This window comes from Ornithorhynchus anatinus, chromosome 3 (assembly GCF_004115215.2).
Source record: "Ornithorhynchus anatinus isolate Pmale09 chromosome 3, mOrnAna1.pri.v4, whole genome shotgun sequence".
In the NCBI taxonomy this organism is placed as follows: Eukaryota; Metazoa; Chordata; class Mammalia; order Monotremata; family Ornithorhynchidae; genus Ornithorhynchus; species Ornithorhynchus anatinus.
Window position 1 is genome coordinate 75,836,494 of NC_041730.1, and position 13,143 is coordinate 75,849,636.

Genomic DNA, 13,143 nt, shown 5'->3' on the forward strand with positions numbered 1-13,143 from the left:
TCAGGTATGGATGAAACCAGCACAGACTTTTCAGCACACTTCACTTCAAACTCAAAGGGGATCAACTGTCCTAAGCGGCTGATGGAGTTTCAGCGCCTTTACTGCCAATAAATGAACCCAAAGCATTGGATCTTCCTTTAATAGAAAATCTGAACTCCTAACCCAACAGAAGAAAGCTAGGAAAGGAGTAATTGAATAGAACTAAGGGAAAAGATATTAATAAATTCACTCAAGGAGCAATCAGGGATTTGACAAATATTTACCACATTCCAGGTTCCAGTGACCCAGCGAGAACAAGGGTGGTCATTACATCGGACAGAAGAGTTAGGTTTCTTCTTCCAGTCACAGTGATGTCCTGGGCAACGCACTGGCCTCTCCCTAACACCACCGCCACATGACTTGGAGCACTGAAACACAGCAACAAGGAAGGCACGATTAACAGATGGGTGGTCTAAGTCCTATTTCATTTTGCTTTGTCAAACAAATTTTTGTAGTATGGCATCAGTTGCTCTCCACTGAAGAACATCTCAGTTGTGCCTTGAGAACTCTGGAAGCTGTCATCTTAGATTTTACTGCACATACCTGGGAAAATAAAGATAATGGCCCCAGCTGACCTGCAGTGAGTCACTGGCAGGAGAATGGTGAAATCTGTTCGTGTGCCATTGTATATTCAGCAGCAGTGCTATGTAGGGTTGTGACTAGGGATTTCTGCATGGCAGGTCTGTATTTCCCCTTTTTTCCTCTCAATCCCCTCTCTCTGTAGGACTGTGGGCAAATGCCACACTGGCATACACACACACTGTCCTCCAACTCTGCAGTCTCTCTGTCCCCATCCTTCAGTAAGCACACCTAGTTCCTATGGGAACAGTGAGGCAAAGAGAATGCTGCTTGAAGAAGAATCAATCAACCTAGAAGTCACATAATTTTGCTAACCAAACACAGGTCATAAGCTCCTGGTTCTCATCTCACCTCTGCTGCTGATTCTTTTGTCTCTTTTACCCTCTCTTCATCTGCCCTCCACTCCCTAACTGTGGGTATCTCTCAAGCCTCTGTTTTGGGATCCCTTCTTTTCTCATTTTACATTCTTTCCCTTATGGAGCACCTACACAGCCGCTCCCTCAACTTCAAATGCCACCTCTAGGGGAATGATTCTCAAATATACCTCACTTTACTAGCCCCTACTTCCCTCCTCCTTGAAATTCTGCATTTCCTCCTGCCTTCAGGCACCACTATGGTGATGACCCACTGGCAACTCAAACTCAGTATGCAAAACTGAACTCCTTCTCTTCCCTCCCAAATCCTCTCCTCCTCCTTACTTTCCCATAGCAGTTGACAGCACCCTTCTCTCTCCAGCTTTCAAGTTTGGCTTTATCTTCAACTCTGTTTCTTTCAACCCCAATATTTAGTCTATCAAACTTTCAATATTTACCTATTTCTCCCTGCAACAATCAGAAATTCCTGGCCATTGTCTCTGCAGAACTCAATCATCTCTCTCCCTTCTATTCAAATATTCTTCTCCCACTACACTCCAGCTCACTCTCAAGCCAACCCATTCACTGTGTTTGGTTCTCATCTCTCTCATCAGCAACCCTTTACTTATGTCCCCATGAACTGTCTGTAATTCCCTTCCCCTTCGTATCCAGTAGACTATTACTTTCCTTATCTTTAAAATCCTTCTGAAATCACATCACCAGGAGGCATGTTATTCAGCTTGGCCTAGTGGATAGAAGCAGCATGACCTAGTGGATAGAGCACTGGCCTGGGAGTCAGAAGGACCTGGTTCTAGTCCCAGCTCCACCACTTGTCTGTTGTGTGACCTTGGGCAGGTCACTTTACTTCCCTGTGCCTCAGTTAATTCATCCATAAAATAATAATTATCGTATTTGTTAAGTGTTTACTATGTGCCACACTCTGTGTGTAGAGCTCTGTATTAAGAGCTTGGGAGAGTACAATATAACAGAGTCGGTAGAAATGTTCTCTTCCCACAATGAATTTACAATCTAGAGGAAATCATTGTCAGAGGTGTCAGTGTGATGGTGTACCAGGTGATATCTCATTTGTCAGAGCCTCAGTATGGGTTTGATGGCCTGCCCATAGAAAACTTACCCTCAATTGGAGGATTCCCCGTGTAGAAGCATTAGGGTGCAAAAATATACTGCTACAGGAAATATGTTATGACTATCCTAGATTTGTGACAATCATCCTTAGAAACAGTGTCTTGTCTTTTTTTTTTATATTTAGGAAATCAGGGACAACATTACAGTCCCTTTCTTAATGGGGAGTTGGGAGGGTGGATAATAAGGATATTGAAGGTGCTCTAGACTGTACTTGTTCTCTAGACTTTAAGCTCATTGTGGGCAGGGAACGTATCTTTTGTACTGCACTCCCCCAAGCACTTAGGACAGTGCTTTGCACAAAGTAAGCGCTGAATAAATATGACTGACTGATTGAACTCAGCAGATAGTCAACAACAAAAGGAGAAAAAGAGAGCAAGCAAACCAATAGGCCTTAAGATTCGGTCTTACCTCCAAAGCCTAGCTTCACAGCCAGGCTTGCGTTTAGAAATCAACAGTAGAATCTGATCATTTGAATTTGAGCATCAGTGATATATGAGGAAGACAATGGGGCTAAAAAAAATCAATGAGGATAAGGAAGCAGTCAGTACAGTGCTCTGCACATAACCACCCACTATTTCTACTCCACTGCATACAGTAGGTGTCTAGTACAGTGCTCTGCACACAGTAGATTCACTCATTACAGTGCTCCGTACATGGTAAGCCCTCAATACTTCTACTACTCTGCAAACATGAATCCATTACAGCGGTCTGCACAGAGTAAAAAAATAAAAAATAAATGGTGGTATTTGTTAAGCGCTTACTATGTGCAAAGCACTGTTCTAAGCGCTGGGGGATACAAGGTGATCAAGTAGTCCCACGGGGGGCTCACACTTTTCATCCCCATTTTCCAGATGAGGTAACTGAGGCACAGAGAAGTTAAGTGACTTGCCCAAAGTCACACAGCTGGCAAGCGGCAGAGCCAGGATTAGAACCCACGACATCTGGCTCCCAAGCCCAGGCTCTTTCCACTGAGCCACGCTGCTTCTGAGGGATCTATAAAATAAATACTGAAACCCATTCCAACAGTTTAAGAAAGCAACTAAGTTAAGGGACAAATTCCTAACAGGAATTCTATTAATTGTCATTTTATAAAGTAGAAAATATCTAATACATTTGAGTAAAACATGATTGCCAGAAGATAAGTGGAATTAAGATGTTATTGTTTAGATTAGGACTGATAGTCCAAACAGGAAGCTAACCATTGCTGCACTTATTACTTTATTGCTTTATCTACAAAAAAAAGGAATTTCCTTTTTTCTCCCACCACAATAAAATAAGCCCCAACAGATTGAGTTTCAGTAATGAACTTATATACTTTATGTACAATGAAGTTGATATATGATTTCAATGTCCTGATGCATTGGTTATGACATTCATAAAATAAATACCAGATAATAATAATAATAATGATGGTATTTGTTAAGCATTTACTACGTGTAAAGCACTGTTCTAAGCACTAAAGCAAGTTGGATTCCTGAAGGAGGAACCTACAACTCTTCCATCAGCTTTTTTGCTCACCCCTGTAATGTGGAGAGATATTTCATCCTAGTTTTATGAGGCTGCTAGGAGGAGATCAAGCAGTAAAAGAAGTATTTACAAAGTATTAGTTACATAGGGCAGAAAATAGCCAGCGTTGGGAGACATCAATCAATCAAACAGATTTACTGAGCTCTGTACTAAGTGCTAGCGTATAATAATAATAATAATAATAATAATAATAACAATAATGGTATTTTTAAGCGCTTACTATGTGCCAAGCACTGTTCTGTGCTGGGATAGATACAAGTTAATCAAGTGGTCCTACGTGGGGCTCACAATTTCAATCCCCACTTTAGAGACAAGGTGACAGGCACAAAGAAGTGAAGTGACTTGCTCAAGGTCCCACAGCAGATAAGTGGCAGAGTAGGGGTTAAAACACACAATCTCTGACTCCCAAGCCCATATTATTTCCACTAAGCCACTCTGTTTCTCCAATCCCTTCCCTTGACCACATGGCTCCCTCCAATTATCATCCATCTCCCTCCTACCATTCCTCTCCAAAAGTCTAGAGAGACTTGTTTCCTCCCACTGTCTCCACTTCCTCTCCACCAATTCTCTCCTTGAACTCCTACGGTTTGGCTTCTACTTCTTGGAAACTTCTAAAGTCACCAATGCAGCGTGGCACAGTGGAAAGAGCCCGGGCTTGGGAGTCAGAGGTCATGAGTTCAAATGCCGGCTCTGCCACTTGTCAGATGTGTGACTTTGGGCAAGTCACTTCACTTCTCTGTGCCTCAGTTACCTCATCTGTAAAATGGGGATTAACTGTGAGCCTCACGTGGGACAACCTGATTACCCTGTATCTACCCCAGAGCTTAGAACAGTGCTCGGCACATAGTAAGCGCTTTACAAATATCAACATTATTATCTCCTTGCCAAATTGAATAACCTCTACTCCTTCCTCGACCTTTCTGCTGCCTTTAAAGCTATGGACCCCCTCCTTCTTCTAGACTGTGAGCCCGGTATGGACAGGGATTTTCTCTATTTGTTGCCGAATTGTATTTTCCAAGTGCTCAGTACAGTGGTCTGCACACAGTAAGTTCTCAATAAATACCACTGAATGAATGAAAATGCCATCTAACATGGTTCTCTTCTAGTTCTTCTTCTATCTTTTTGGTGGTTTCAGCTGCTATCTCTACATGGAAGATTTCCAAATCTACTCCAGCTCTACTTCTTCTATGCAGTCTCACATTTTCTCTCCCTTCAGAACAACTTTCTTCTCACTTCTGAGTTGGAAGCATATTTGATTTTTGCTAATAAAAACGAAGAAATTTCAAATTGGGGCCTTCAAACTGGATTCTGATCTCCACAGGCAGCTAAGGTTTCCAGTGAGATTCATCAAGCTATGTGCTTGGGAAGCCTGCACACTGTCCTTGGGGTCAGGAGCACTGTAAGGATATGTGGATTAATTTGCTTCTCAGCAAAGTTAAGTTTAGAAGAGTTTTATGTTTTAAAAGGGGGAAAGATTTCTAGTTGGGCAGCATGGTTCATATATCCTAATAACAATAATAATAATAATAATTACGGTACTTATTAAGCACTTACTTGGTGCCAAGCGCTGTTCTAAGCAAAGGGGTAGATACAACTTAATCAAGTTGGACACAGTCCCTTCCCACTTGGGGCTCACAATCTTAATCCCCATTTTACAGGATGAGAGAACTGAGGCCCAGAGAAGTGAAGTGACTTGCCCAAGGTCATACAGCAGATGTGACGGAGCCAGGAGTAGAACCCAGTTACTTCTGACTCCCAGGTCAGTGCTCGATCCACTAAGCCATGTTGACTTCTCCCAAGAAAAGACTATGTACTAAATACTAAGGCGAGTGTCCAGGACTTGCAAATCTCAGCAATCTCAGCTCTTGCCCAGTGCCAAGTCAGTTCACTATTTGTGCCTCAATTTCCAAATCAATATATTATACCTTCCTCTTGGTGAGAACTAAAAAAACCAAAACAATAAAATGTTATACCTAGCATGGACCCCAGGCCTGATATATAGGTGTCAAACCCAAAAGAATATTGGAAAACTACCGAACGGGTCAGATTGATTATCCTTTCTATAAATGTTCCGTTATCAGAAAGAGGCCAGTTCCACCCTTTGAAACAATGGACAGTTAGAATAACGGTCTTGTTCCAAGGATCACTAATTGGTCATTTAAAGAGTTTATCATTCCGGCTGTTACCTCATTCCAAGGTCCAGTAAGCCACTCTATACAGGGCTCGGTGTTACAGCCCATGCTTAGCTGAGGCTTGTATCCTAGCAACTGACAGTAAAATGGCTGGAGACTCTACCCGGCACGACTGTCAACACAGTGAGCCTCGCGGACCCCGAAGCCACCACTACAGTTCCTGGAGCACTGTTTGGGGAATAAGAAGAATGAGAGTGACCAGTTTCTTATGTGCTTGAGGGAGGCCTTTGGCAAAGGCTGGTTCCACTGGCCCCTATGCTTAGGAAGGGAAGAAGGAAGTCAGAGGGGTCCCTTCATGGTGCTTCTCCTTGAGAGAAGTGTAAATATTTAGCTGAACCAATCAGAGGAAAAAATGGGGAGGAAGTAGGAGGGCCAGATAGGTAGAAGAGAAGACTCTTGGCCATCTTGGAGGAAAGAGGTGGTGAGCTGGGTCCCTGGGAGAGCAGGATAAAGAGTTTGTGCTGTGGACCCTGGATGAACACAAAACACAGATGGTCCAGATACCAGGAAGATCTGTGGACCTGGGAAGTCATGGGAGGAGAAGGAAGCATCTTCACTTCAAGCTTCTTGCAGTCATCCCCAGGCTACAGTGTAGTATGCCAGTCCCCAGTGACCCACCTGCCTTAGGTAAGACACTTGGATTTCAGTTAAAGGATGGTGGCAATGACAGGGGTCCAGGGATTTGGAGAGCACTGAGGAGAATGTCCCCAAGGCTATATGAGAAGAATTGAAGCCAAGGCTGACTGGGGTCTGGGCACCCTTAAAGTGACTCTGGGGGCTCTTTCGGTTGAAATTTAGGGCTGAGAACCCTGGAAAGATCACACCTTTATACCTTGTAGAGCTGGAGGTCACAGTGTAGAAAGTAGAACCTGTCCCTCAGGGTACAACATTGAAAATTCTTTTGTGGCTAGAAGTAGTAGTTGGTCCCCTTGGAAAAACCACACCTCAAAGGAGCCCAAAGAAGCCCAGGAGTACCCAGCTCAATACATTGTCTGATGGCTAGCCAGAAAAGGAGCAGTATAGCCCAGTTAAAGGCAATGACATCACACCCTGGAGACACATTTGGACTGAGCTCACAACTGGAAAGCAAGAATTCTGTCCAAGTCTGGTTACCTATCCATGTACCGAGTTGCTCTGGCCACCCTGACTAGTGGTAACAGTATTTAGTAAGCACTTTCTGTGTGCACAGCACTGCACTAAACATTGGGAGAAAATATGCAGGAGGGAATTAAATATGGAAGCTATTCCTCATGGAGCTCACTAGAGTGCTTCTCTGGCAAAAAGAGGAGGAATCACACTGACCGGCCTTCTGTGGAGACAAGTTGTAGAACTGATTAGAAACTTTCTTTCCTGTAGTAACTCACCCTTAATATTACGACAAAATTGTTGTAAATATCCCCCAGCTTAAACCACCTTGTCTTCACTAAAATGTCCTCAGCAGCTCCTCCAACTTCACCCCAAAATAGGAACTTGACAAATGCCTTCGATACGGGCGATCAGTGTTTTGAAACTCTGCATAAATACTCAGCTTAACTGGGCCATCTTCTCCCCTGGCTCATCTTCCATGGACAAAAGAGGGAACTTGAATGTCAGAAGTAGAGATAAGCATGGAAAAAATGGGCCCCTCGATGTTAACTATTCAGGAAATACTGACCATCCTAATCAGACCTTCAAATTCAGAGTTCACCCACAAAGCTGAGCACGTGGTGATTGTCAGATAAGTCTATTCCTTTTACAAGATGGATGTTTGATTGGTAGGTGGCATCAGTTCACAGAGGTAAAGTTTGGTAGGAGCCACGACCCGATCCCTGCCCCGGCAAGACCTAGAGGCTTTTTCACAACTTCAGCTCGGATCAGAAGTTCATGCCCCAAATTAGGATATTTCTAGGGAGACAGAAATAGGTGGTCTACTATGTCTAGAGACCCAGAAAAAATCCTGGAATGGGGGGAGCAATGATGCTCAAGCTGGAACTTGTCAGGGGCCAGATATGCAAACAGATAGACCATGGTAATCGCTTGCTAGTTTTTATGTTTCTGTAAATAAAGCATGCTTGTTTTATTTTAAGAAAATAGAAGCCTCACCTGAAATGGAAAAAAAAGATGCCATTTCATTATCTTGCAAAGCAGAGATCATTTAGAGACAATGAGCTGCTCATTTAATATCACTCACAGAACCAATGAAAAAATACGGCCATCATTTATACACAAAGCAGACAGACAGCCACCTTGATAAGCAGATCTAGGCAGATATGATGGTTAACTCAGTAGAGTTGCTTTATCATAAAAAAGAAATGTATCTGATGCTACTGCATAATGCAAGCTTTTTTTTTTTTTGCTTTGTAAAATCACTGCCCATCACCTGTTATTACATTTCATAAAAAAAATTAGAACCACTTTTGTTATCTGAGAGCTCTCTCACTATTGGTGGGAAATGAAGTTTTTAATGGTATACAAGTAAGTAATAGGATGAGTTGCTCACCAATTTATTACCTTAACTTTACATTTTCAAGAGGGCCCCAGAATGAGCAAGCAGAAGAGAAGTGACAGGGTATTAAATTGCACTTTGATATCAATGTTCTGCCTTTGTGTTCTCAATAATGCTTTCCAAATTCATTTCCCATAATGCCTTGTGCAGTGCCATTCCTGTTGTGTTTTTACTAATGGAAGACTGCGTAAATCGGGCCGAGGTCAGGAGCTGGACTAATAAAAACAGAAAGACCTGCTGATGCCTTTTCGTTTCCAGCTATTGCAGCAAGCTACTCAAATGATGTAATTTCCAAGGAAAATTGAATTAGAAGGAAACACATCATTGGTTGACTGGAGCCAGTGGTGAAGCTGAAATGAAATCAGAGAGACCTTCTCCCTATGGCTTTGATGGTTTCTGAAGTTGTTCTGATCCAGGGTCTAGGTTAAACAATTCAACAGGAGCACAAGCGTTGCTCAAATAACAGACCTTGATCCTACTCTGGCACTAGACCTGACGTCCCACAAAGAATAGTGACTATGATTATCTGGGGCTGCACAGTCAGTGTCAAGCAGTAACAAAGTAATCCCAGCTCTGCCACTTGTCTGCTCTATGACCTTAGGCAAATCACTTAACTTTTCTGTGCCTCAGTTCCCTCATCTGCAGAAATGGGATTTAATATGTGTTCTCCATTCTACTTAGACTGAAAGTCCTATGTGGTACCTGATTATCTTGGATTTTCCCCATTGTTCAGTGCTTGACAAAGAGTAAGTGCTTAACAACTACCACAGTAATCATTATTATTATTTGCAAGACTATTGTAGAGTTCAAAATAAGGCCCTAGTTTTTCCCATTGTTCATTTCTTCATTCTTCAGTTCTGTACTTACTGGGAACCTACAGTGAACTGAACGGCCCTGCGCACCAGAAGTTTACAATCTAATGGGGGCCAGGAGGTGACAGGCAGGCACAGATTATAAACATAGTGGTAACAGTGTGAAAAACATAATTTCAACTGATAACAGCAAAAAGGGAGAAAAGGTAAACAGATTATCCTTGCTAAAGCCCTGGAGGCTTAATGCTTGAAATAACCAAACACCCATTCCTACCATCCCTTCCCTCCCTGAGTGGGGCAGTGCAGTTCACCTTGCTCCAGTTCCCCGTTTTCCATCTGGCGCATGGACGAAGGTGACATCGCCTTGTGGGGTCAGGCTTTTGAATGGAGTCACAATCTGCATCTTTTCCAGTGCTGCATTCCACCGGCCTCCTGAAAACCCCCAGGCCACAGGAAGTAGAACACTGTGGGGCCGAGAGGGAAAAGATTAAAGTATCAAACACTCAGGACTTCATGTCTAGCCAGAGTTGCACTTTAAAAATTTCCACTTGCAAAGTTGGCCATGCCGACTTCAAACAATTCTGGGAAAAATACAGCAACTGGGAATGACAGGGATTCACTCGAAAGAGCAGGAATGTTTGACACCAGAGACATTTCAGAGATGGACTGAAATCCAAACACCTGCTCACAACCACACGATGCAATTTAACCACTGCCTGGGAATCTATAAATAGACCTGGGCTTTAAACAGCTCCTTCCCCTAAGGGAGTCACATACATTATTAATAGCTATTAATAAATGAAACTCCAGTAGAAGGCCAAATATCATTATACCCATTACAAAGGTTTGCATATGGAGGCTGAGCCAATATAATAATAATAATAATGTTGGCATTTGTTAAGCGCTTACTATGTGCAGAGCACTGTTCTAAGAGCTGGGGTAGACATAGGGGAATCAGGTTGTCCCACGTGGGGCTCACAGTCTTAATCCCCATTTTACAGATGAGGTAACTGAGGCACAGAGAAGTGAAATGACTTGCCCACAGTCACACAGCTGACAAGTGGCAGAGACAGGATTCGAACCCATGACCTCTGACTCCAAAGCCCGTGCTCTTTCCACTGAGCTGCTTTGAATTTGTAGTGCAGTTTTTGTTTTCTCAGTGTTCTCACAGCAATTATCTCATTTTATCCCCATGATAACCCTGGGAAGCAGGGAGAGGTAGATTTTCCAGATGAAGAAACAGGGGCCCAGAGAGATTAAGGGGCTTGACCCACATTGTACAACAGATCAGAGAAGCCTAGTGGATAGAGCACAAGCCTGGAAGTCAGAAGGACCTGGGTTCTAATCCTTGCTCTACCACTTATCTGCTGTGTGACCTTGGGAAAGTCATTTCACTTTTCTGTGCCTCAGTTCCCTCATCTGTAAAATGGGGATAAAGACCCTGAGCCCCATGAGGGACATGCACTGTGTCCAATCTGATTAACTTGTGTCTCCCCCAACGTTTACTACAATGCCTGGCACATAATAAGCACTTAACAAATACCATTAACTACAACGGGGACAACAGCTGAGGCTAGAACCTAGATCTTCCAACTCCCAGATCTGAGTTTTTTCTATTACACCACTTGTCATCATTGTAGGCATTTCCTCACCGGCACATGGAGACAGTGATAAAGCCAATGGATTCAGGACTCAGACCCTTGAATTTCCAGGTTGTTTATTCCCTTGTGCTATACTCCTGTCTAATCTTGGTACAATGAAAACAGATGCAGACTGTCCCTGGAGCCCACCAAAGTCATTTAATTTATTTTGACAGTTTCTATTTCAGCAACGATCAATTCAGGATTGTGGGAAAAGCAGAGCGGATGGAGGAAATCTACCAAACGAAGCAACAGCAGAACGGGATCTTGTCAAAAGCTATTAATTGGGTTCCGAGGTGGGGTGACTCTTCAGGGTTAATCCAAAAAAGGAGATTTAAATGAAAAGTTTACGCTGTTCTTACAGCTGGTGATCTTGAGGCAATTGATTTATCAGGTCACAGAACAGACTTGAAAAGTTTGAGAAATGAAACAGATGTCAACAACCATAACAAAATAATATGATAACTCATTTGGAAAACCATCCTGGCTGACTTTCATGAGCTCACCAACTGGAAGGGGTTTGGCCTGAAAGTTCTGCATTGATTTTTACCTAGATTTTCTAGTCACCATTAGCCTTCCTTTGTTTGGTAGGCCTGATCTATAATTTGCATATTGCTTTATGTTTATGTCCTAAAATGACCTGAATCTTCCTTCTCTCAAGTATTTTTATTTTCTTAATCATGGAAGGCTAATTTTGAGTTCATTTAATTCAGGGTTACTTTGGGACTGCTGAGCTGGGTTTTCATTTCAGCCAGCTGAGAAGACAGGCCCCTAAGGAAGAGTAAAGACAATCCAAGTGCTGAACCTGGAGAGGAATGGAGTATCAGGCTAGAGAGCAGGGTTACAAAGGTGGAATGGGATCTATGGATTTTAGCCAGATGTTGAAAATGATTTTGAAGGAAAATGACTAGGAATCACTCTTTCAATTAGCTCCTTCCCCATGGAATTCTTGGGCCATTTTTTATTCTTTGTTAGCACAGGTGCACGAGGAGATGCCAGCTGCCTGGATTTCACCTTTCCTGCCAGGAAATGTGAAAGATATTGTGCTTGTTTTCCTTAGTCTAAAACTTTGGATGTGCTGCCTGCTCACTGAATCCATTCATATTCAAATACATTTCTTCTACGTTACCAAATCTGCTGTCTCATCCTACTTTTTCACAAAACTTTTTTTTGTCAAAACTCCTCTGTTTTCATATCACCTTCCTCTCATTCTATTTCCCACCCAGTTGGTTTAATTCAATCGATACTACTTACCGAGTGTCTACTGAGGGCATTTACTGAGCACTTAATATGCAGAGCACTTAATAAGCACTTGGGAGAGTACAATACAGCAGACTTGGTAGACACATTCCCTAGTCACAGTGTAGTGATAGTTTAGAGGAGGAGACAGACATTAACATAAATAATGTACATAATTGTCGCGGGGTGAGAGTGCGGTGAATATCAAATGTCCAAAAGGGTACGGATTCAGGTGCATAGATGATGCAGAAGGGAGAGGGAGTTGGGGAAAAGAGGTCTTAAGAAGGGAAGGCCTCTTGGAGGAGATATGACTTTAATAAAAGTTTGAAGATGGGGAAGAGTGGTGGTCTGGAATATATGGAATGGGAAGAAGTTCCAGGTCAGGGATAGGACATGGGAAAGTGATCAGTGGTGAGATAGACAAGATCGGGGCACAGGGAGCAAGCTGGATGCTAGGTGAATGAAGTATGCAGGCTGGACTATAGTAGGAGATCAGTGGGGTAAGGCAGAAGGGGGCAAATTGATTGAGTGTTTTAAAGCCTATGGTAAAGAGTTTCTGTTTGACGTGGAGGTAGATGAACAACCAGTGGAGGTTTTTGAGGAATGTGGAGCTGTGGACTAAACTAAATTTTTTAGAAAAATGATCCGGGCAGCAGAGTGAAGTATGGACTGGAAGGGGAAGAGACAGGAGGCTGGTGGGGTGGGGGTGGAGGGGTGAGGGCAGTTAGCAGGGAGGCAGATGCAGTAGTTATGGTGGGGTAGGATAAGTGCTTAGATCAGTGTAGTAGCATTTCGGATGGAGAGGAAAGGGCAGATTTTTGTGTTGTTGTGAAGGTAAAATTGATAGGATTTGGTGACAGATTAAATATGTGGGTTGTATGTGAGAGATGAGTTGAGGACAAAACCAAAGCTAGGGACTTGTGAGATGGGACTTACGGACTGGAAGGGGAAGAGACAGGAGGCTGGTGGGGTGGGGGTGGGGGGGTGAGGGCAGTTAGCAGGGAGGCAGATGCAGTAGTTATGGTGGGGTAGGATAAGTGCTTAGATCAGTGTAGTAGCATTTTGGATGGAGAGGAAAGGGCAGATTTTTGTGTTGTTGTGAAGGTAAAATTGATAGGATTTGGTGACAGA

The 13,143-nt window shown here is 43.0% G+C and overlaps 1 protein-coding gene across 1 annotated transcript in view; it reads right to left on the reverse strand.

Moving 5' to 3' along the window:
• The window catches only part of ADAMTS12 (ADAM metallopeptidase with thrombospondin type 1 motif 12), a 318,713-nt gene that overhangs the window by 17,664 nt on the left and 287,906 nt on the right, over positions 1 to 13,143 (reverse strand). Inside the window, exons 20-21 of the mRNA XM_029058942.2 lie at positions 9,445 to 9,597; positions 264 to 407 (exon numbers count right to left, since the gene is read on the reverse strand). Coding sequence (XP_028914775.1) covers positions 264 to 407; positions 9,445 to 9,597 — 297 coding nt within the window. The remainder of the gene's footprint in view (positions 1 to 263; positions 408 to 9,444; positions 9,598 to 13,143) is intronic.